The sequence below is a fragment of the Capra hircus genome, chromosome 20, assembly GCF_001704415.2.
Source record: "Capra hircus breed San Clemente chromosome 20, ASM170441v1, whole genome shotgun sequence".
Lineage (NCBI taxonomy): Eukaryota > Metazoa > Chordata > Mammalia > Artiodactyla > Bovidae > Capra > Capra hircus.
The window spans coordinates 3,924,095-3,947,742 of NC_030827.1; the positions used below are offsets into that span (position 1 = coordinate 3,924,095).

Sequence of the window (23,648 nt, forward strand, 5' to 3'; positions counted from 1 at the left end):
TAGATATTGCCAAATATCTAGATGGGGATGGACAAAAGAGTCCCTGGTTGAGAACTACTGTCTTACACATCCTCATAAGATATCTCAAAAATTGCATTTGTGCCACTTCACCTTCCATATCCAAGGGCTCCCCTGGATATCTGGTACATGATGATAATTTAGCACCTGTCTAGAGTTTGTCAAAATGCCACTGACAGCCCCATTCAAGGCATCACACAGTTGAAAAGACCTACTAGCTTAGAAGGGTGCTTTTCAAGCTTGAAGAAGTAGTTTTCCAGGACAGATGAGAAGCAGCAGTTTAGAAAGGGTCTGGAGGTTTCTGCTAAAGGCACTGAACACTGTGAAAAGCGTTACACCACTCAGTGGAGGGAGAGACCAGAAGAACATCCAGACTTGAGCCGCATGGGGTTACTTGGCAAAGGGGCCCTTGGACTTACTCTAAGAAGCCCCTGAGGGCAGGGATGTACCAGCACCACTCTGACGGCTATAAAGACAGGCTCTCTATTCAGTGTCAGAAATCCTGCTTTCTCATCCAACTGCCCATCTTTGGAACAGTCCCTGGACTTGTTTCCCATTCTCTCATCAGAAAAAATTATCTGGCTTTTAACTAAAATTTCCAGGGTCCTTCCAGGAGTACAATTCTGTGGTATTATAGAGATCCAGACTATTTAAGAAGTAGTTAAATTATGTTTAATGAGTTTTGCCTAGGAAGGCAAGGAAACAGGGTTCTGGAAAGATTTCCTTTAAGACTGAATCTGCTTTCACATTTAGGAGATCTAAGAAGTAAGCTACAATCGTCAACTGAGTTTCTCACAGATGTTAAATATACCGTGTGTATGGGCAGCGGGCAGTGAGAAGCAGACCATCAGTTCCATCGTCACATAATTATATTATTATATAATTATATATAAAATAAATAATAAAAATATAAAAATAAGATAATAAAAATATTATTATATTTCTATGTGCAGACATACACAGTACTGGGTTTAATTACTTGAAACAAAAACGAAGAATAAATACGTCCCCATTCAACTAGCTTACTAATAATGATTTTTCCTATATGCATACCTCCTAAGTGCAGGAAGGTCATTAGCATGATAAATATTTCATAATAATTGCTATAACCTTGAGAGTCCCTTGGACTGCAAGGAGATCCAACCAGTCCATCCTAAAGGAGACCAGTCCTGGGTGTTCATTGGAAGGACTGATGCTAAAGCTGAAACTCCAATACTTTGGCCACCTCATGCGAAGAGTTGACTCACTGGAAAAGACCCTGATGCTGGGAGGGATTGGGGGCAGGAGGAGAAGAGGGTGACGGAGGATGAGATGGCTGGATAGCATCACTGACTCGATGCACATGAGTTTGGGTGAACTCCGGGAGTTGGCGATGGACAGGGAGGCCTGGCGTGCTGCGGTTCATGAGATCGCAAAGAGTCGGACACGCCTGAGCGACTGAACTGAACTGAACCATGAAAGAGGCCCCAGGAGGCATCTCAAGTTTTACCCTCTGTTATTTCTGTATGTTTTCTATGCCTGAGATCAAATCATGACCAGCTTTCTCACAGTCAATGGGTGGTAGGGAAATGGACAGGGTGAACCCTGCCTTGTTCTGAACTGGTTAAAGGAAAGTCCACACTGGGACCTCTCTGGTGGTCCAGTGCTAAAGAATCCAGTGCCAAAGCAGCAGACACAGATTCGATCCCTAGTCTGGGATGATTCCACCTGCCGTGGGGCAACTAAGCTCGTGTGCCACAGCTGCGGAGTTGGTTGTCTAGGGTCACCGAGCCCACACGGTGCAGCCACGGAAACCCAGGCACCTAGACTCTGTGCTCTGCAACCAGAGAAGCCGCCATGAAGAGAAGCCCGTGCACCGCGGGGCCCCCACTCCCCGCAGCTACAGAAAGCCCACGCGCAGCAGCAAAGGCCCAGCACGGCCAGAAACAAAAGAAAGATACAAACTGCTTTTAAAAGTCCACACAGATCTGAGTATGGTGCCCCTCACCAGCATCCACGTGTGGATTTCTCTGATGCAGCACTGGGCTGGCTAACATACCCGCCGATATTTCAGTCTGCTCACCTGGGCATCCTACCCATTCCCACTTTCGTCCCTCACCCCTGCTGGTGCATCCTAACCACCAACCCAAGGGCCGTGGACAGGCAGTCTCTACCCAAGCCTGCCATTCCTACTGGGCTTCGCCTGCACAGAGGTGACCTTTGCAGTCAAAGGCGGCCTTCTGACTATGGAGTAGGCCATGGCAGGATACGGAACCTTCGCACACTTTGGGGGGTATTCCATGAAGCAGAGCCCTTCACTGGTCCCACCAGCAGGAACATCCTTATACATAATGAGGATAACAGTAAGCATGCCCGAGGGGCCACCACACCCTAAGTGCTTACGAGGTGCCAGGTGCCTGGCTGGCACTCTGTCATTTAGTCTATACTTAGAACAGCCTCCCGGGGGATCCTGTCATTACCTGCTTTCACAGGCAACGACAGAGGCCTGGTGAGTTTAAGCAGCTTGCCCGAGTTCAGAGTCAGAATTCAAACTTGGGTCTCTGACTGCAGGCTCCACATAAGCACTCCAACATAATGCCCTTCTAACAGGACTCGCTTCTCTCTTTACAAGCTGAAGAAACCATCACTCTTCTTTACGCCCTCGGATAGTCATGTAGCGCGTTCTCAAACTTCTTGGAACCATGTGACTCTTCCCATGTTGACAGCCTCTTACAACAAGGGCAAGTCTGAGGACAGGGGCTGTACATGATTTGCTCATCACAGCCTAGGTGGCAAAGAGTAGAAGCTTTAAAGATCTATACGGATGAACAAAACCCCAGCAATCAGCCCTGGGAACCAGAAGCAAACGCCAGCCTACGCTTTGCCTGGCTCCACCATGAAGCCAGTTGAAGCCAGCAGCCCTGTCTAACCTGCAGGCCAGGTCCTGGCCACAAGAGTGCTTCATGGAAGGATCACAGTCTTACTAAACAGCGGAGGCCAAAGGCACAAAGACGTCAAGCTTTTTCTTTCTGTGAAAACTTTCTGAAGAAAAACACCCAGGAAATAAAGAAAATTAAAAAAACTGAACCTGAGCAAAAGTCTAAGTACCAGACCCCACACATGGCCTCAGAATTTGGTGCAGGGAGCTCAGCTCGGTGTGCCTAGAGGGGTGGGCTGGGGGGTGGCGGTGGGAGGGAGGGGATAAATGTACATGTATAGCTGAGCCACCTCAATGTACAGCAGAAACTAAAACAGCATTGGAAAGCAACTCTACCTTGATTTAGAAAAGAAAAAAGAATTCACTGACAGGCTTAAACTGCACCCCCCACCAAAATCCTGCCAGCAACAAGAATTTTCAACTTTGTTAAACATCAGTGCCAGCAAAGGGAAGAAACTGTGGCAACCTCCCACTCCTTCCCATCCCAGGCCCTGCCTCCGCAGCCAGCTCTTTTTCCCACTCTTCAATCCCCACGACTCCTTCCCCCACCCACACACACAAAGCGTGTGCACACAGGGCAGGGTGAGGAACCAGGAGGAAACTGGAATCCACGGGGTACCTACTTCTCACCGAATGCTCACAGCATCTGTGAGAAATGCATGGTTAATAGCAGTGGATCAAATGCAAACTCCTGCTTAGGAGTTACGTCTGTGCATGATTTGGCCCCTACCTGATTTTATCCCACAGTCATCTCCCCAGTGCTTCCAAACCGCCTACCACCCTGACCATTCTTCAGCTCTTTGCACACCCCAAGCTCTTTCCATACCTCAGGGCCTTTGCATATGCTATTCTGCCCTCCTGGAAGCATCCTCTTATCCAGAGGATGCTGGTTAACCAGCCTATTGGCTCTCACAGCAAGTATTACTATGTAACGGGCAGCAGTTTTATTTATTTAATATTGTGCTTTGTTTCTCTAGCTTCCCTGGAAATTAACAAACTCCTTGAGGGACCCTATCTATTTTGTTCATTACAGCGTCCCTGGTACCCCATTCAGTGCCACACAGGTAGGTACTCAACACAACAGTCCCTGAATAACTCACAGTGACAGAAGACAGCCAGAACTCAGGCAAGAACTTGAGAATATATTGGTTTGGTTCCAGACAACCACAATACGGTAAAGACTGCAATGGAAGATTGCAATGAAGCAAGTCCCGTGAATTTTCTGGTTTCTCAGTACATAGTAAAAGTTACGTTTACACTATACTGTAGTCTGTTAAGTGTGTGAAAGTGAAAGTGAAGTCGCTCGCTCAGTCGTGTCCTACTCTGCCACCCCATGGACTGTGGCCTACCAGGCTCCTCCGTCCATGGGATTTCCAGGCAAGAATACTGGAGTGGATTGCCATTTCCTTCTCCAGGAGATCTTCCCAACCCAGGGATTAAACCCGGGTCTCCTGCATTGTAGGCAGACACTTTACAACCTGAGCCACCAGGGAAGCCTTTAAGTGTGTTATTACATGCATGTCTTAAAAAACTGTATATAACATGAACATGTTTTATTGCCAAAAAATGCTAGTCATCATCTCAGCCTTCAGCGAATTGTAGTCCTTGTGCAAGAATAACCATCACTGATCACCATGGCAAATATAAAGTCTGAAATATTCAAGCATTACCAAAATGTGACACAGAGACAGGAAGTGAGCAAATGCTATTGGAAAAAATGGTACAGAAAGACTTGCTCATGGGAGGGTTGCTACAAACCTTCAATTTTAAGAAAACACAACATCTGCTAAGTGCAATAAAACAAGGTCTGCCTGTAGCTTGTCCAAAGCCTAGCAGTTAGCTTCGAGCCACAGCGCCAAAGACTTGGAAACAAGCCTGCCTCCCAAGCTGTGCTCCCAGCACTGGAGCTGTGGATGTGTTTAATATCAACCCCTCCCCTCCCAACCCCACATACCTCAGCCCATAAGCCCATCTCTCAGAAGGAGGTTCAGGACCAGGGTAAGTTAAGGCCTTTGGAAGGAAAGCTATGACAAACCTAGATGGTGTGTTAAAAAGCAGAGACATCACTTTGCCGACAAAGGTACATATAGTTAAAGCTATGGTTTTTCTAGTAATCATGCATGGATGTGAGAATTAGACCATAAAGAAAGCTGAGCATTGAAAAATTGATGCTTTCAAACTGTAGTGCTGGAGAAGATTCTTGAGAGTCCCTTGGACAGCAAGGAAATCAAACCAGTCAATCCTAAAGGAAATCAGTCTCGAAATATTCACTGGAAGGACGGATGCTAAAGCTGAAGCTCCAATACTTTAGCCACCTGATGTAAAGAACTGACTCACTGGAAAAGACCCTGATGCTAGGAAAGATTGAAGGCAGGAGAAGGGGATGATAGAGGATGAGATGGTTGGATGGCATCACCTACTCAGTGGACATGAATTTGAACAAACTCTGGGAGATCGCGGAGGACAGAGAAGACTGGTGTGTTACAGTCCATGGGGTTGCAAAGAGTCGGACATGACTTAGTGACTAAACACCAAAAAGTGGAGGCACTCATCTCGGGCACAAAGGAGCATATACTCAATTTTAGAAACTCAAAATTCATGCCAAAGAAACCATGAACAAAATAGCAAATACAGACAGGATCAAGTTCTATACTTGCAGGGCTCGGCCTCATCGTCTCACACTAATCCTGACTCTATCAGATCCTGCCTTTATTTTAAATAGCTGATAATCTGTCCACCGTGAATTTTTTTAATTTTTGACCACGCCATGTGGCTTGTGGGATCTTAGTTCTCCAACCAGGGATTGAACCTGGGCCCTCGGCAGTAGAAGTGCAGAGTCTCAGCGCTGGACTTCCAGGGCGTAACCCGTGATGAATATTTTACACTAATTTCTATTTTAAAACACTATCTTGATTTAGGAGTTTTACTGTACTTCCTGAAATTCTGTGCCCTAGGCAAGTTGTCTCATCAGCCAGTGGCCCCGATTCCCACAGGCAGCCACCGGAGGCCTGGGTTCACAACAGGTCATGTCCGACACAGTAAAGTCTGGGCCCTGGGCTCTGCAGGCCCTGAAGAGCACCATGAGCCACCCTAGAGGTTGCTCCTACCAGTCCCACCTGGAGATCGGGAGCAGCCTGGATTGGGACACCCTGCCCTAGGTTCTACCCGCCTTGCTCCCATCGTTTCTCCTGAGGGCTCAGGAAAGAAAGCCTGGCCCAGCCTCCCAGTGTCTGGCCCCACGGGGGAGGCATGGGCTGCTCTCTAGGACTCAGATGCCCTGCCCAGGGGCAGGCCTCCCTGCCCGTATCGCAGGACTGTTACCTCTTTGCCAGTTCCCCTTCCAGCTGTGTGGGGAAAGAGGGAGAAGAGGAACGCTTGTCCAAGCGAGGGAGCTGTTCTTCCAGGAGAAGGGGAATCAGGCATGAAGGATGTGTGTGCCCACCCAGCACTCAGCTCCCTGCCTGGTGACAGCATCTCAAGTTTCCCTAAGCCTCCATCCCTTCCCTCCTCTCTGCTCTCTTCCAGCTCAGGCTGCTAAGCTGGGGGGATATAGAGGACGTGGCCTGAGGCCACAAGACAAGGGCCTGCCTGGAGCCAAGTCCACGCAAAGGAAGGCAGAGCCCAAAAGACGGAGAAGGGGCTCCTGATGGCACAGCTGGGGGATGCAGAGCCAGACATCCCTGGACACGCACTTTTCAGGTATATAAGCTCCTCCAAATCCCCTCTATTGCTGAGGCAAGGTTGAGTTGGAGTTTTGGTCATTTGCAACCGAGAGGGCCCTCATCCTCCCAGGACGCCCTGCTCCCGCCCAGCACGTGTTCACCTCCTTCTTCATCAGCTTGAGCTGCTCCTGGAACTTGGCATAGTCTCGCTCCTGCTCCAGGCGAATCCGCTTGGCCTCCTCCCGGCGGCGCACCGCGTGGTCTTGCTCCATCTTCTCTACTTGTTGCTTTTGCTGACGCTCCAGGTTCTCTAGCTCTATGTCAAAGAACTTCTTCTTGGCCTAGAAAGAGCAGAAAGGGAAAGTTAGGAAAGTCACCTGGGAGGGAGATGGGGAAAGCCCAGAGGCTGTGCTCACACATGGGCTTGAATCCCAGCTCTACTATGTGTGACCTGAGGCAAGTCACCTAACCTCTCTGAGTTTCTTTCCTCAGGTGCGACCATCTGCCTCGCAGCACTGTCGCGTGGGGCTCGATGAAGGCCGTGTCCCCTCTGGAGGCCCTCCCAGGCCGTGCCCCCTCTGGAGGCCCTCCCAGGCCGTGCCCCCTCTGGAGGCCCTCCCAGGCCGTGCCCCCTCTGGAGGCCCTCCCAGGCCGTGCCCCCTCTGGAGGCCCTCCCAGGCCCTGTCCCCTCTGGAGGCCCTCCCAGGCCCTGTCCCCTCTGGAGGCCCTCCCAGGCTGTGCCCCCTCTGGAGGCCCTCCCGTGTGGCTGAGACCAGCACTGTGGCCTGCAGGCGCCACTGTGTTTACAAGCCAATGCCTGATGACATCGGGAAACCAGAGGAACTGGGAGCTGTTGTGAAGCATTCTCCGAGCCCAATCACCCTCATTCAGCAGCTTCTGCTTAAAGGCAATCAGGAGGCAAGGAGCCCTCCGGGCCCATCTCCCCACACTCACGCTGACTTCTGCTTAAAGACAATCAGGAGGCAAGAAGCCCTCTGGGCCCCTCTCCCCACACTCACGCTGACTTCTTGCTCAAAACGCTTATGCATCTGCTCCAGCTGCAGCTCATGCTTGCTGCTCAGCTGGGTTTGATTCCGATGTTCTTCTTTCTGGAGCAGCCGAAGCTCTCGGAGTTCCTGGCGCCTGAAGGGTAGGAGGATGTGGACATTCCAGTCAGAATGTGTCCTCAGTGGTCACATACGTCATAGCTAAGGACGCAGAAGGGGGGGCCTGGTGAGCCGTCACACGGCCCGGGACAGAGGCGAGACGAGAACTTAGAACTCACGCTTTATTTGACATTGACTGACAGGCAAAACACTAATAATCTTGGTATATAAAGAATGCTTACAAATCAGTAAGAAAAACAGGAAGATCCTAATTTTAAGAAGCGGCACAGAGCATGAACAGACATGAAACAAAAGACAAAGAGGACATTTTAAATCATCTATACGGGCATGAAATTCAAATTAAAAACAAATGCTGTTTCCTGAAATAGGTAAGAATACAGGGGAAATTGATACCTTCCTATATTGCTGATGGACTTCCCTGGGGGCTCAGATGGTAAAGCGTCTGTCTACAATGCGAGAGACCCGGGTTCAATCCCTGGGTCGGGAAGATCCGCTGGAGAAGGAAATGGCAATCCACTCCAGTACTATTGCCTGGAAAATTCCATGGATGGAGGAGCCTGGTAGGCTACAGTCCATGGGGTCGCAAAGAGTTGGACACGACTGAGCGAATTCACTTACTTACTTATATTGCTGATATGTACAAATTGACACGTTTCTGGAGGGCAATTTGTCAGTAAGGTTATGTCTTTGACATAGTTCCACTTCTGGATACTGATTCAAAAAAGAGATTCATAGATATACAGCAAAACTGAACAAGGATATTCACCCACTCCAATATCCTTGCCTGAAAAATCCCATGGACAGAGGAGCCTGGCAGGCTACAGTCCATGGGGTCACAAGAGTCGGACGCAACAGTGACTAAACCACCACCACCATTCATAACAATGCTATTTATAACAGTACAAGATTGGAAACAGCTTATATGTCTGTCAATATAGATCGATTTAAATATGTCTATCTGATATAATTTTTCAATTTATTTATTTGAATTGGAGGCTAATTACAATATTGCATCGGTTTTGCCATACATCAACATGAATCCACCATGGATGTACACGTGTTCCCCATCCTGAACCCCCTCCCACCTGATATAATTTTATTCAATCATTAAAAATGAATTTCTAGAAGGTTATCAAATTACATGGGGAAAAAAGATCTAGGAAAAATGCAGCGATTCTTTATAAACAGATAGGGACTGATCTCTGAGTGAAAAAAGCAGGCTATTAAAGACTGGGTCTATTATGCTACTGACCATCTGGTTGAAAAACAAAAAGGACCATATATATGTGTGCACATGGGCCTCTGCAAGTTTACTTTCCTATTTAAACACTGAGTGCTTCTGGAAGGATTGCACCATGAAATATTAATACAAGGAAGGCAGCTGGTGGCTGGCAGAGAGTGAGGGAGGGAGGCGCTGCACTTTCACCCTCTTTTCCTTTTCGAGTCTTGAACCGTGGTGTTATATTACCTACTCAAAAGGTAAATACAGTAAAAATTTGACCCAAACCGCACAGTGTACCTTAACTTTGGAACATATTTACTGTCCACGTGTGCGTGAGTGTACACACAGAAAAAATACTGGTGGCGTGCATGCTCAGTCGTGTTTGACTTTTTGCAATCCCATGGACTAGAGCCCACCAGGCTCCGCTCTCCGTGGGATTTTCGCAGCAAGAAAACTGGAGCGTGTTGCCCTTTCCTCTTCCGGGGGATCTTCCTGACCCAGGGATCGAACCTGAGTCTCCTGCGTCTCCTTCACTGGCAGGCAGATTCTTCACTACTGAGTCACCTGCGAAGCCCACTGGTGGCATAAAGCCCACCTACCATGTTTTTTTCTGGGCAAGTCCATTGAAAATTGGTATCTATCCTTTATATAATCAGAAAAGAAATTAAAATGATGGCAGAAGGAACGTGGGCCTCCTGGCAAGGAGTGGGGACCCTGGGCAGCCTGTGCTCTGCTCTGGCGCGGCGTCTGCAGGCGCACCACGGCCACCCCCACTGCGGGCCTGCCCCCCCGCTCTGAGCAGGCAGAGCTCCCCAGCAGCTGCTCTGAGGCCCCCCGCCCTCAGAGGTCACAGAGGCCCTGTCTGAATCTCGGCACTTTCCAGCCGGGTGCCCTCAGGCGGTGGCTCGGGCTTTGCACGCTCTTTCCCTGCATCTGTGAAGTGGGGAGATCATCTCTTCCCCACAGGTTCTTTAAGGTTAAATGAGGTGATACCTGTAGCATCAGGTGATACTGTCTGACACATGGCAACCACTCCCCACGCAGTAACTTCTCGAGTGATAACGAAGAAGAGGCAAAGGCTGCCCAATCTCTGGGAAAAGCCAGAGACACTTTTTACAGCTGTGTAAGGAAGCGTCTCCGGGAGCCTCTGCATTTCGGGAAGAGAGGAGGCAGGAGGCGATTTCTGAGACATGGAAATCCCGACACAAGAGGAACTAAGGCTCAGAGAGCAACTGACAAAAAACAGAGCAAGGTAAGCAGCCAGCTTCTGACATCACCTCCTTGACCCACCAGAGTTCTCACAAGGGAGAGGCAGGCAGAGACAGGTCAAGAAGGAAAGAGCCAGCTCCAGGAACTTTAGGGAAAACCAGAAAGAACTCTGGCCCAGCAGCCGCAACCTGCGCGAGTGACTATTCAGTGATACTGTTCAAAAGCCTATGTGGGACCCAAACCTCTGGAAATGCTAGGAGACCCAGGTTCAATGAGGGACGCGGCAGAGTCTGACAGCCTGTAGCCCGGCCAGACTCACAGGGCCTTCAGACCACGCAGGCAAACAAGAAAAGTCTCGTTCTTTGCGAGCACCTCTTCTCCACCTTAGCTAAATCTCACCTTTGAAACCCGGGCAGCACCCGCTCCTCTGCTGAGGAGGGAGGTGGGGGTCCTGCCTGGGGGCCACTTTCAGATGCGGTGTGGTGGAGCTGGAATTTCACCCCCGGGAACCCAAACTGCCCAGAGGGGAGAGGACAGAAAGGAAATCCGGCCCCCAAGCCTGAAGCTCGAGGAGTGACTGTGAGAACAGAAGGCAGTGTTTTCAGCTGAGACCAACCACAACCACCCCTCCCCTGGCCACGAGCCTCCCCAGCACACACAGAGGAGGACACCAGCACGCGCGTGTGCACACCCACATGCGTGTACACAGAAACTGTGGCCACCTGACGCAAACAGCTGATTCACTGGAAAAGACTGGGAAGGACTGGGAAAGACTGAAGGTAAAAGGAGGAGGGGGTGGCAGAAGATGAGATGATTAGATGGTATTACTGACTCAATAGACATGAATTTAAGCAAACTCTGAGAGACAGTGAAAGACAGGGAAGGCTGGCGTGCCGCAATCCATGGAGTCGCAAACAGTCGGACACGACTGAGCAACTGAACTACAAGGAACGTCACCGGTGAAAAGTCCGCCTGTCATCCCCCTGGCTTCGAGAGGGGAGACATGCCCCAAGGCATCCAAAACTCCTTCTACTGGGCTTTGGAATGTCTGTGCTTTTTTAAGATAAGAATGTGTTTGATGTTTCAGAAGTGTCCTCCATGCCAGTCATGAGTTGTTCCACAAAGGCCTGGCCTCACGGCAGCTTCATGGCTCTGGGGCCTCCCTCCCTAGCTGCTAAGCCCCCACCTCCACCCCCGGAGAGCCCCCCAGGAAGCTTCCTGGTCCAGTAGAAACCTGTAGAATTCTCACACAGACAGATCTTCTCACCTGGGTGACCTGAGGCAAGTAAGTTCCCACCAGGAAACAGTTTCCTTATCAACAGAACGGCCGAAATACGGTCTCCTGAGACCCTTGGACTGCAGGGATATCCAACCAGTCCATCCTAAAGGAGATCAGCCCTGGGTATTCATTGGAAGGAATGATGCTGAGGCTGAAACTCCCATACTTTGGCCACCTCATGTGAAGAGTTGACTCATTGGAAAAGACCCTGATGCTGGGAAGGATTGGGGGCAGGAGGAGAAGGGGACGACAGAGGATGAGACGGCTGGATGGCATCACCGACACGATGCACATGAGTTTGGGTAAACTCCGGGGATTGGTGATGGACAGGGAGGCCTGGCGTGCTGCGATTCATGGGGTCGCGAAGAGTCGGACACGACTGAGCAACTGAACTGACTGGGGAGGGCTGTCAGGGCGCCTGAGTGCCTTAAGAGTGCAGAGATGACTCCGTGCAAACAACTCTGCCTCACACCTTCCTGCCCACATCAACCCCCTCCCATCTTCAGCTTTGCCTCCAGAATGCATGCTGAACCCAACCTGTCTGGCCATGCCTTCCCTCTGTCTGGCCACTGTCCCAGCCAGGGTGTCCCTGCATCCCTGCTTCAGTCCTGCCCCCTCTATAGCCCAGACTCAGATGACAGCAGAGTCGGCTTTTAAAAGGGACAGTACAGCTGGTCACTCTCCAGATGCTTCATTCCAGTTGTTTTTGTTGTTGAATCGCTAAGTCGTGCCCAACTCTTTGCGACCCCATGGACTGCAGCACACCAGGCTTCCCTGTCCTTAACCATTTTGCAGAGTTTGCTCAAACTCGTCCATTGAGTTGGTGATGCCATCCAACCATCTCATCCTCTGTTGTCCCCTTCTCCTCCTGCCCTCAATCTTTCCCAGCATCAGGGTCTTTTCCAATGAGTCAGCTCTTCGCATCAGGTGGGCAAAGTATTGGAGCTTCAGCGTCAGTCCCTCCACTGGGGATGAAACCTGTGTTTCTCCACCCCTGCCCGTGGACTGACGTGACCTGGACCCTGTGGGACCTGGGGATGACTCCACATCCTCTCCCTCCAACTCCATACTCCAGCTCCGCCCTCTCAGGTCCCTAAACAAGCCTTGGCTTTGCAGTTCCTGCCATGCTCTCCCGGCTCTGCCCCTGGCTGGCTCCTCTGAACTCTCTGTTCTGCTCAGGGGATTTCCTGCCAGGCAAGGGCCCCCACCCCTAGCCCAGCAGCCACTCTCCCATCAGCCATTATTCCGTCCACAGCATGAGCTACAGTTGGGAATTATTTTGAGTGATGTTTGCGGGCACATGAGGTGGAAGTTCCACAATAGCCACAGCCTCCATTATCTGGGTCATCAATGTGTCCCCCAACCTGGTGAGGGGGTGTGGATACATCAGTGAATGGATGGCTGGCTAGCTGGAGGGGAGGCTGAAGGAACACGTGGATGGGAGCTGAGTGGGTGCGTAGGTGATGGGTGGGTGGGTGACTAGAAAGATGTGTTAGAGGATGGAGGGACGGGTGTGTGGATGGACGGATGAATGAAAGAGTGGGTAGAGGGGTGGGCTGATGAGCAGACAAGTAAACGGAGGCAGAGGGAAGTGGATGAAGATGTGGGTGGGTATATGGAGGAGGGAGGTGAGTTAGGCAATACAGGGTCTCGGGCAAAGCCAGCTTCTTTTAGTGTCCCTGATTCCATACTTAATGCTATAGTCAGACAGACAGCTCTTTTTTTGGCAACGTAGCAGGTGAGATCTTAGCTCCCTGAGCATGGACTGAATCTGTGCCCCTACAGCTGGAGCGCAGAGCCCGAAACACTGGACTGCCAGGGAAGTCTCAGACAGACGGTTCTTTCACCAGGAAGACCCAGGTCTCCCGTCCCATCCCTGCCCTGTTACGGCCGTCAGCAGCCCCTCCCAGCCTCACCTGAGGAACCGCATCTCCTCGTCCTTCTTCTCATCCTCGCTGATGATCTTGGAGGTGGTGATGCTCACCTCCACGCCGTCCACCACAAACTTGCGTGTCCTCTTCAGGGTCTTATTGTGCAGCCTTGAGTCCTGGCCAGGGAAGATCATTAAGCAAAGCTCAGCATTGCAGCCACGAATCCATGGGTGGCCCAGTCTCAGCCCAGTCCAGGAAGGAGGTGACTGTCCACGGTCCCCAGTGTGCCTCAAGCTTCTCAACCTGGAGGCCGGAGTCTCTGAGGTCAGGCCTCTGCCTCTCCCTGACCTCACCCTTCGGACACTGCCCAGCCCCTGCCTGCTGACCGCCAGCATTCTCTCACACACAGGGCGCAGCATCCAAGCGGACTGGGTTCCAACTCCTACACCTACTGCCCCTGTGACCCTGGGCAAGCCCCTTGTCCTGCCCAAGCCTCAGCTTCCTCAACCTGTCAGAGGAGACGAGCAGTGCTTGCCTCCCAGGGTTGTTCTGAAGGTGCAATGAAGCAGGCGGATGGAATTCAATAGCACCTGGGTCATGACAAGGGTTCAACACTTGATATTTATTTCTGACAGTTGCTATTGCAGACCACAATCTCTTATCTTCAATGCCCAAATCCAAGGAGCCTGGAAAACCAGAGTTCAGAACTATGTTGGCAGCCAAGCCTAACCTGACCTGAACTCCACAGGAGGCCACACCCCTCTGGAGACACCGTGAGATTACTCATCTTTGTCTTTACCTTTTCCTATGCATAATCATGCCCCTCACTTGTGATCGCTTACACAGTGCTGCCAGAGCTCCTGGAGGCAGTTAAACGCCCTTTGAACATCCTCCACCCTGACTTGGATGAGCCTGTGGGTCTGCACTGGAGTCCTCACAGCGTCTCCTCCATCCCAACTCCTCCCCTAGCTCCCGAGGCCCTTCCTGGTGGAGTCCAGCCCGGCCTTTCCAGCATCTCCCTACGGCAGCACCTCCTGTGCACCAGGACTCAATTCAGGATGAGTCAGACTAGCAACCAGGAAGAGGCTACCAGGAGATGGCGAGGGAGAAAGGCCTGGGGTCCCGGTCACAGGGCCTCTGCAAGGGGGTAACAGACTGTGAAGCCAAGGGCGCTGACGCAGCCATGCGCTCTTATCAGAGCAGCTGTGTTCCCTGACTCACTGCCAGCCCACCAGTAAAGGGATGCTCTCAACACCCTCGAGGATAGGTGAGGTGGATCAGACTTAAAAAAAAAATTTATCTTTTTTTTTTTCTAACCCTTAGTGTCTTTCCAAGAAGAGAAGGGACAGAAACAGTGTCATAAGGCCCCGATGCTTCTTACACCTAAAAGCTGCTGCCCTCTCTGCTCGTCCTGTTCTATTTGTCTGATCTTCTCACTTTAAAAAGTTAGCTTTTAGTTTTCTGCTTGTTTTTAATGTACAAGCTTTAAATGTAATATGATCTACTCTATTCAATTTTCTGGTGTGATTTCTCTCCCCCACTCCACCCCACCCCCAAAAAGAAAAAAGAAACGCGCTTTCTTTCTGTTCCCAAAGTCAACTGCAACAGCTGGCTGCTTCTCCTTTTTCCTTCTTTCATTTGGCCAATATTTTTGAGTCTCTGCTGTGTGGTTTTCAAACATAAAGGCTGTAAAACGTTTCCTAAATTCAGCCTTGGTTGGGGGTGAGGTTTCTGGGGTGGCCAATCAGGTGATCAAAGGTGACTTCACGAACATCTCATGATCTGTGGGAGCAGCTGGGGAAGGGCCAGGCCTCGCTGAGGATGGGGAGGCCACAGTGCTGCCACCAGGACACTGTGACATGCGGGGCTCAGAGTGCAGAGGCTGGGGTCTGACCAGCTCCCCACCTGCCACCTGAGGCTCTGTTTGCCCGGCTGTACTCGGCGATATGGCTCCTTTGAAGCACTTTGCAGTGCAGGCCTCGCATTGAGCTCTCAAGTGCAGTGGCTAGAGTCACTCACAACGCCGCTTCCCCTCAGAACAGCCACGAGCCCACTCCCTTTCACTGACTCCATCAGCGAACTGACCACATAGCTGATCCGCAAGTCAGAGAGCTTTCACTTCCAGAATTCTCTCTCCCTAGTTTGACCAAGGCCTTTAACCAAACCCAATTTAAACAGAACCCCAAACTGAAATTAAAACTCAAACCTACTGCCTGACATGACTTAACCCCAGACTGAACTCAAGATATTTGGGGGATTAAACAGCAATTCAAACAAAGGGCTCCTAAGAAAGAGAAATCTCATGAACCACTTAAAATGTAAGGCAGCCACCGGACGCTCTTACAACCCAACATTGAGCAGCAGCAACTTCTGCAGAACGCCTGCCCCAAGCCCGTGGCCAAGAGGTGCGGTTACCTTGATGGACAGAGAGCCCGACTCCTTGTTCACGGACAGGTCTGCTGACAGGGAGGTGCCGAAGTCCGTGCTCCCGGAGGTGGAGACGCTGCCACAATCCGAGTCCCTCTTGGAAAAGCTCTGCGCCCCCGGGGTGGGCAGCTCCAGACTGCCATTCGTCAGCTCCCCACGCAAGGTCTCCAGGGCGCTGCTGTTGGGACGGCTCTGGCTTGCTTTCTGGGGCCTGCTGGCCACTGGACTGAGGTCCCCACCCTGGTCAGCGGCTTGCTTCTCCTCGGACACCTGAATTCTGGCACCCATGGACACCGGTCGGAACTTCCGGAGGGGCACAGGCACAGCCATGCCGTTCTCGCTTCCAGGGGCCACATCCGGGGGGCTGGTGGCCGGGAGGGCCCCGTCCCCAGGGGACTCGCTGGGCCCATTCGCACCGTCCTGAGGCTGGCTGGGAGGTGGCGGGGTGAAAGGTGATTCTTTGAGAAGTTTGTCTGCATCGAGGCTCAGCTGACTCACCTCGGAGGAGTCTCGAGTGTGGTTCTCCAGAGGCTAGGAAAAAACAGACAGTCAAGGCCACGGTCCTGTGTGTCTGAGCAAGAGTCAGAGACACAGCGAGGCTGGACAGTCAGACACCCACAGGGTTCAGAAGAGGGCCAGGGAGGTCTCATAGGCACCTCTCTAGTGAGCCACAGTCCTCCCCACTCCCTGCTGCCCAACCAACAATAAAGTTACCACTTGCTTTCAGAAGCAGGTATTCCTCCTCGGAGTGGAGCCCACCGCGGCCAGCTAGACAGCTTGGGCCCTGTCTAAAGTGGGCAACGGCTACCATGCTCCAGCCAATCATGAAAGCCTAGGAAAATTGGGTCCCCTGAGCCCAGACCTTCCAATTTTTCAAGACAAGCTGGAATCTGGAGTTTTCCATGCCATCTCCCAATTTTTAGATGGCAACTAATTCAAATTTTTAAAAAGTCACAGAAAGGCCAAGCTTGTGAAACAGAACAAGGATTTCTGCAAATGAAACATAAACGTCCCCCGTAATGAATAAAATAAACACCCACGTAGCCACCTTCCAGGTCAAGAGTGGGACACATCCCAGACCTGAGACCCTCCCCTTGTCCAGGAGGGTCTCCCTGTGTCCAGCCTCCCCTTGACATTGTCCTGACCTTGATCTCTAAGTGTTATAGGTTAGTTATAGGATTCACGCACCAGCTCCGGCTCCTCCCAGGGATGAATTACACTTGAGGAAGTGCTATATCATCCTTCCCAGGCAGACAGGTCTGGACAAGCCTCGCTAGGTCCACAGCACCATCTGGACAGGCAGTCTCCCCGCCTGAAGGAAGCTGTCCCCAAATGACTAGACCAGGGATCTGAAAGTGGCAGTTCAGGACAGAATCCAGCCCACAGATGTGTTTTGTTTGGCTCAAATGTTTTATAAAAATTTAAATTAGCTTTAAGGCTCCCTGGTGGCTCAGAGGGCAAAGTATCTGCCCTCAATGCAGGAGACTTGATTTCAGTCCCTGGGTTGGGAAGACTCCCTGGAGAAGGGAATGGCAGCCCACTCCAGTATTCTTGCCTGGAGAATCCCATGGACAGAGGAGTCTCGAGGGCTACAAGTCCATGGGATTGCAAAGAGCCGGACACGACTGAGTGGCTAACACAAACGTTTTGTAAAAAGTTTAAATTAGCTTTAATTTAAATTTACACTCAGCCAAGCGCTGAAGCTGCAGATGGGTTACGAGAGTGCTAAGACATGGGTCCCCTGGGCCCTTGAGATGGCCAGATGGGGTCTGGGGCGCTCGGAGTCTCTGATCACAGGCAGCCTTTCCGTGCACCGAGCCCACCACGTGCTACACACATCCTCATTCTGTATGTGAGTCACGATGGGGAGCAGGCTGGGAAGCAAAAGGAGTCCACCACCAACTTTTAAAACCTGGAAAATCCCACAGAAAAGTCCGATTCCTGGTCTTCCCTGAAGATTACAGGATCTGGCCAACACACCCTGCGGCCTCATCCCGACCCTTGTGCTGTCTTACGTAACTGGTGGCGTGGGAGCTTGTGACCTCTGAGCTGGGGAAAAGAACAGAAGGGAACCTCTCCTGCGCCTCCCGGTGCCCTTCCGCCCCAGCTGAGGCCTGCGGGGACCCCATCCCTTCCCAGTGCTCCCCGGCACCCCCTGATCTCCTTACAGAGGCAGCTTCCACCGCATCCTCCTCGTCCCCCTCATCTCGGCCGTCTTCAATCTCCTCCATCACTTCAGCCTTGGCCTCGGCCACCAGCTCCCGCAGGGCCTTGTTGCTGGTGACGCTGCTGACGAAGGGATGCTGAGAGGGGCAAGACAGCTGGGTGAGAATCACAGCAGGAGAGGGCAAGGGTGGTGAGGAGGCGCACCCAAGGCCGGGGAAGGCGATCCCCAAGGCAGAGGGGGCTGGCAGCATCCCTCAGGGAGATGTGAAATTGAACCTGGTCAGGCAGACCCAGAGGCAGCTCAGAAAGTCCTGTGTGTGGTGAAAGAGGGCAAACACCGGCTCCGCTGCTCACTAGCTGTGTGACCCTAGCAGGTCCCTTTCCCTCTCTGAGCTGTGAGCTCCTCACCTCTGCATGGAAAAAATTATACCAAACCCACAGGGGTGGTATGAGGGGGGAAGGAGAAGCACAGAGAGGGGTTTAGCCCAAAGTGGGAGCAAAAAATAATGTTTCAGGAGGGTTATTTGTGTTTGTTAATTTATTTTTTATTTTTATTTCTTTGGCCATGCCATGTGGCTTGTGGGATTTCAGTTCCCTGACTAGGGATTGAACCTGGGCCCTCAGCAGTGAATGCATGGAATCTTAACCACTGGACTGCAGGGAATTCCCTGTTAATTTACTTCTTAAAAAGATTTTAAAGATGTAGTTTTAAAAATATTGGCTTCCCTGGCTCAGTCAGTAAAGAATTGCCTGCAATGCAGGAGACTGCTTGTAATGCAGGAAACCCAGTATAATATCTAGTATGTACTTACATCGTATAATATATAATATACAGTATGTACACACAGTATAATATATAGTATATATATACATATAGACATATGTACTTTATTGAGGAATTACACACAGAAAAGTTCACAAATCATTAAGCTCAGTGACTTTTTCCATATATACAGACTTAGTATAACCACCACCCAGCTCAAGACACAGAACATTTCCATCACTTCAGGAAGGTCCCCATCCCCCTTGCAGTCAAACCCACTGCCCTCAGCCATCAAGCTCCAGAGACTAGTTTTGCTTGTTATTTAACTCCATCTGAACAGAATCCCAAAATATGTAGTCTTTTGTAGTTGGCTTTCTTCACTCAATACAACTAAGCTGAGACTATGAGACTCCCCTACCTTGTTGCATGTCAGTAAACTGTTCCTTTTTAATTTTTTTTAAACTTACTTTTATTTATTTTTTAAAATTTTGTGGCCACCGCACGTGGTATGCAGGATCCTAGTTCCCCAACCAAGGATCAAACTCATGCCCCCTGCAAGGGAAGCAAGGATCCCTAACCACTGGGATGACTGCCAGGGAGGTCCGACTGTTCCTTTTTGATTCCTGTGCAGTATTCTGTTGCGTGGCAATGGCACGCGATATTCTTTCTGCGGCTGATGGCCACTTCTGTTTTAATAAAGCTGCTATGGAAATGCTTGTATAGGTCTTGGGTTTTGCAAAATCTTGAGGCCAAGTGGTATATGTTATATTCTGAGGCATTTTCAGAAATGTCACATCTCTAAAAAATGAAAGTTATTTCATGGTCCTTGGAATACACCCAAGCTTTTAAGGCCTCAGGAGATTTTAAGGCCTACTGCAAGTCTGCCCTGCATCAGGGAGTGGAAAGGGACGCGGGATTCCTCAATCTCCCACACTCACCCAGGGCCGCTTAGAAAGGCACAGTGGCTCCCTGTGGCCCATGGCTAAGTCTCCAAGCTCCCAAAGCAGGGGGCCCAGGTTCGACCCCTGGTCAGGGAACTAGGTCCCACATAACACAACTAAAGGCCCGGCGCAGCCAAATAAATAACAATAAATAATTTTTTTAAAAAAAGAAAGGCATGTTAGGGGTGGTCATCAAGTTGGAATGTGCTCATTTGAAATTTGCGGGAAGGCTCCAATGAAATTCACTGTTTTTACTGTCAGAAAATTTATCAGTGGAGGAACAGTGTCAACAGGATTGTAGGGTAGTATCTAAATGACTAAAGAGAATAAATTTTGTAGCACCCTGAAAACACATTCATAACAGATAGGGCTGCTACAGATCATTCTTATCTGCTCATTCGTTTTTATCTGTTCGGTTCATTTGTGAACGGCCAGGAGCAATACCTGCTCACCTGGGCACCTGACGCTGTGCACCAGAAACCAACGTGGCTCACTCCTTTAGAGAGCTCTGTCGCTCAGACCGCCCTAAGCCAGCTGCACTTCCTCTAGTCAGCACCAACTTTGAAAGGCATGAAGAATTTAATTTCTCATCCTTCTCTCCCACACCCCTCTTCATTAGGCGATTCATGCCTCGGTCCCATGTTGAGGCCAGCAACGTGGCAGGTGCTGAAATGAGGCCAAACAAGCAGACAGGCAAGGTCCCTGGCCTTGGAAAAGACGAGGGGCACGCCACCAGATGGCAAGAACACTTCTCAGGTCAGGTAAGAGGACAGCGGAGGCTGGAGGAGCGTGGGCCTGGGGTGCTGGGGGGTGGAGTCTGCCTAGGTCAGAGGGGCCTCCTTGGGAGGGGACACTCAAGTTGAGACCTGAGGGGATGTAGAGGGGCCGCCGACCAGGGAAAGTTCTGGACACAGAGAATTCCAGGCAGGAGCATAAGCGAGTACAAAGGCTGCAGCAAAGCAGTGCTATAAACAGGGACCCTTCAGAGGTGTCACTCCAGCAGCCAAGCAGCTCTGAAAGGTCTTGAGTTGGATGTTAATAAGAGCTGACTCATTTGAAAAGACCCTGATGCTGGGAAAGATTGAGGGCAGGAGGAGAAGGGGATGACAGAGGATGAGATGGTTGGATGGCATCACCGACTCAATGGACATGGGTTTGGGTGGACTCCGGGAGTTGGTGATGGACAGGGAGGCCTGGCGTGCTGTGGTTCATGGGGTCGCAAAGAGTTGGACACGACTGAGTGACCGAACTGAACTGAGGGAAGCAGGAGAGTATAGCAGTGCACACTGCGGGCTCTACCCTTGAGACCAGGCTGCCTGGAGTAAAATCCCACTTCCAACAACTTGGACAAGTCAACTTCTCTGAGCCTCAGTTTGCTCATCTGTACCCTAGGAATAATAGTATGGATGTTCTAAGCATTGTAGTAAGAGCTCAAAATATGGCTCAAAAAATCACCTGCACAATCACACTACTATAATCATCCTCATCACCAGCACCAGCACCACCACCACTACTAACCGTCATCGTCACCACCATCACTACTTCCACCACCATCACCATCCCCACCACCATTATTATCACCACCATCAGAAGGACGGCAATCAGAGAAGCCTGTTAGCACCAGTCTGCACTCCCAGCCATTGCCGTTCCCTCCTGCATCCCCACAGAGCACAGTGTTCTAGAACCGAGGATGAGAATCAGATCCCAAATGTTCCCAAGCTTCACATTGCACAACCTCACACATGCGAACTTGAGCAAGAAGCCACGGGACACTTCACTCCAGAGGCTGAAGCAGACGCAGCAGAAACAAACGATGCAGACACAGGCTTCTGGAAACACCAGGTTTTCATCAAGCCACATCACATATTGACCAAATTAGTGGTTCTTCAGCTTGGCCAGAAGCTGTGCTTTCTTGAGGCTGAACATCTGCTCCACGGCCTCCCTTGAGTACCCCGGGGTCTTTAGGAAGTGGAGGGGGAACTGTGGGGAAGAAAGCTTCTGATGAAGGGCAGGCGAGCAGGGCCACTCCCCTGGACCCCAAGCTCCTGGAATCCCCGAGCAAACGAGGCTGGCAGACGGAGCAGGCCCTCCTGTCTGATGAGGCCTAGAAGACTGCTTTGTAAGCTGTTCTGGGACACAAAGCACAGACACCCACTGACCCGGCTCTGTCGCCTCCGGGATGTGTTTAAAAGGAGAGGCCGTGTGCAGCACAGGACAGTGTGGGACCTTCCCCAGCGGCCAGCACGCTGTGTGCCACCTGGGGACAGGCTCATCTGGGCACAGGGTCCCTGGAAAGGTGCTCAGGTGCCCCCAAGAAAGACCCGGACCAGAGGGGACACATCAGTCTGCTCCTTCAGGACGAGGACAGCTGCTCTGTGCTGTCTCTGAGGCGAGCCCCACGAAGCCGCAGAGCTCACCGACTGGCACCCAGCGTCCAGCCAGGACCTCTGCTGCCATCTGCATGGTCAACCTTCCATGACATTGAGCCTAGTTTTCCTCTGTGTACTTAGAAGTCATCAGCCGGGAACTGCCCTGGTCCAGGGGTTAAGACTCCGCCTTCAATGTAGGCAGCATGGGTTAGATGCCTGGTCAGGGAACTAAGATCCCATATGCCACACAGTGTGACCAAATAAAAAGAGAAAATTAAAACAAAAAAGAAACCACCAACCGGGATATCCCACACTCCAAGACCAGCTTTAAAAAATGCCTAATAATAAAAATTTTTAAAAAATAAAAATAAAAACAAATAAATAAAAAATGCCTAATAACATTTCCAAGTTTTCAGGTATCAGTATTTTTCCTTCATTATCCTTTCCCCACCTCCTAACTTTCTTCCTTCTCTTCTCTCTCTCCTTCATGCATTCAGAGAATGGTCAGACGGACAGGTTTGGAACCAGATGACCAGAAATCAGCTCTGTCACGTACGTGCTGCGTGACCTCGTGCAGGCTACTTGACCTCTCTGTGTCTCAGCTTCTTATCATCTGTTTGACGGAGAGCCGAACAATACCTACTTCACAGAGTCGTTATGAAGATTAAATTAGTTAACATTCGCTAAACATTTGGAATCGAACCTGGCATGGGAAAAAGGTTACACAACAGTTTACTAAGTAAAAATAAATATATTTAGCAAATATTTAGTCAAAGGCCCTCTCCGTACCAGGCACTGTTCTGGATGACTAGGGCACACTGGTGGAAAAAAAAAAAGCTGCTGTCCCCAGGGAGCTGACATGCTGGTCAGGATGATCAACAATAAACTTGATAAACAAGTCATATTCTCTAAGTGCAACGTGCCATGGAAAAACTAACAGCGGTGCAGGAGGGCTTCCCCGGTGGTCCAGTGACTGAGAAGCCGCCTTCTAATGCAGCAGACACGGGTTCCATTCCTCGCTGAGGAACCAAGATCCCACATGCCTCATCTAAGACCCAATGCAGCACCCCCCAAAAAATGTAGGGCACAGAAGGAGAATTAGGAGTGTGAGGGGTGCAGGTGATGTGCAGTTTTAAATAGAACACTTGGGGCAGGCCTCACTGAGAAGCTGCCCTGTGAGCGACGATTTGAAGAAAGGAAAGAGGTGGAGGCGTCTACGGGAAGAGCAGCCCAGGCGCAGCGGACAGCCAGAGCAGGGCCCTGAGGCAGGAGGGAGCCTGGAGTGTCAGCAGGGAGGCTGGTTGGCTGGGGAGGAGGGAGGGGGTGAGAGAGGGACAGATCTGAGGGATCAGGGTGAGATGGGCACTGAGACTCTGGATTCTATCCTGCGGAAGATGGAAGTCTCAAGCGGCATGGACGCAGGAGGTATAGGAGCGGACTTGTGCTTTTCCCTCGGCTACAATGGAGGTGGTGAGAAGTGGTTGGATTCTGGGCATGTCAGAAGGCACAGATGACGGGACTCCCTGGTAGAATGGATACAGAGTGTGTGAGAAAGACAGGGTAATCCCTCTGAGAAGATGGCTGCAAGGTTTGGGGCCTGACTGCTGGCAAGGTGGGGCTGCCATCAACTGGGATGGGAAAATCATTGCTAGAGCATATTTGGGGAAAGATCAGTGG

At 50.8% G+C, this 23,648-nt stretch overlaps 1 protein-coding gene across 1 annotated transcript in view; it reads right to left on the reverse strand.

Moving 5' to 3' along the window:
• The window catches only part of STK10 (serine/threonine kinase 10), a 130,365-nt gene that overhangs the window by 22,818 nt on the left and 83,899 nt on the right, over positions 1-23,648 (reverse strand). Inside the window, exons 8-12 of the mRNA XM_018065487.1 lie at positions 17,901-18,035; positions 15,721-16,263; positions 13,351-13,481; positions 7,617-7,740; positions 6,759-6,938 (exon numbers count right to left, since the gene is read on the reverse strand). Coding sequence (XP_017920976.1) covers positions 6,759-6,938; positions 7,617-7,740; positions 13,351-13,481; positions 15,721-16,263; positions 17,901-18,035 — 1,113 coding nt within the window. The remainder of the gene's footprint in view (positions 1-6,758; positions 6,939-7,616; positions 7,741-13,350; positions 13,482-15,720; positions 16,264-17,900; positions 18,036-23,648) is intronic.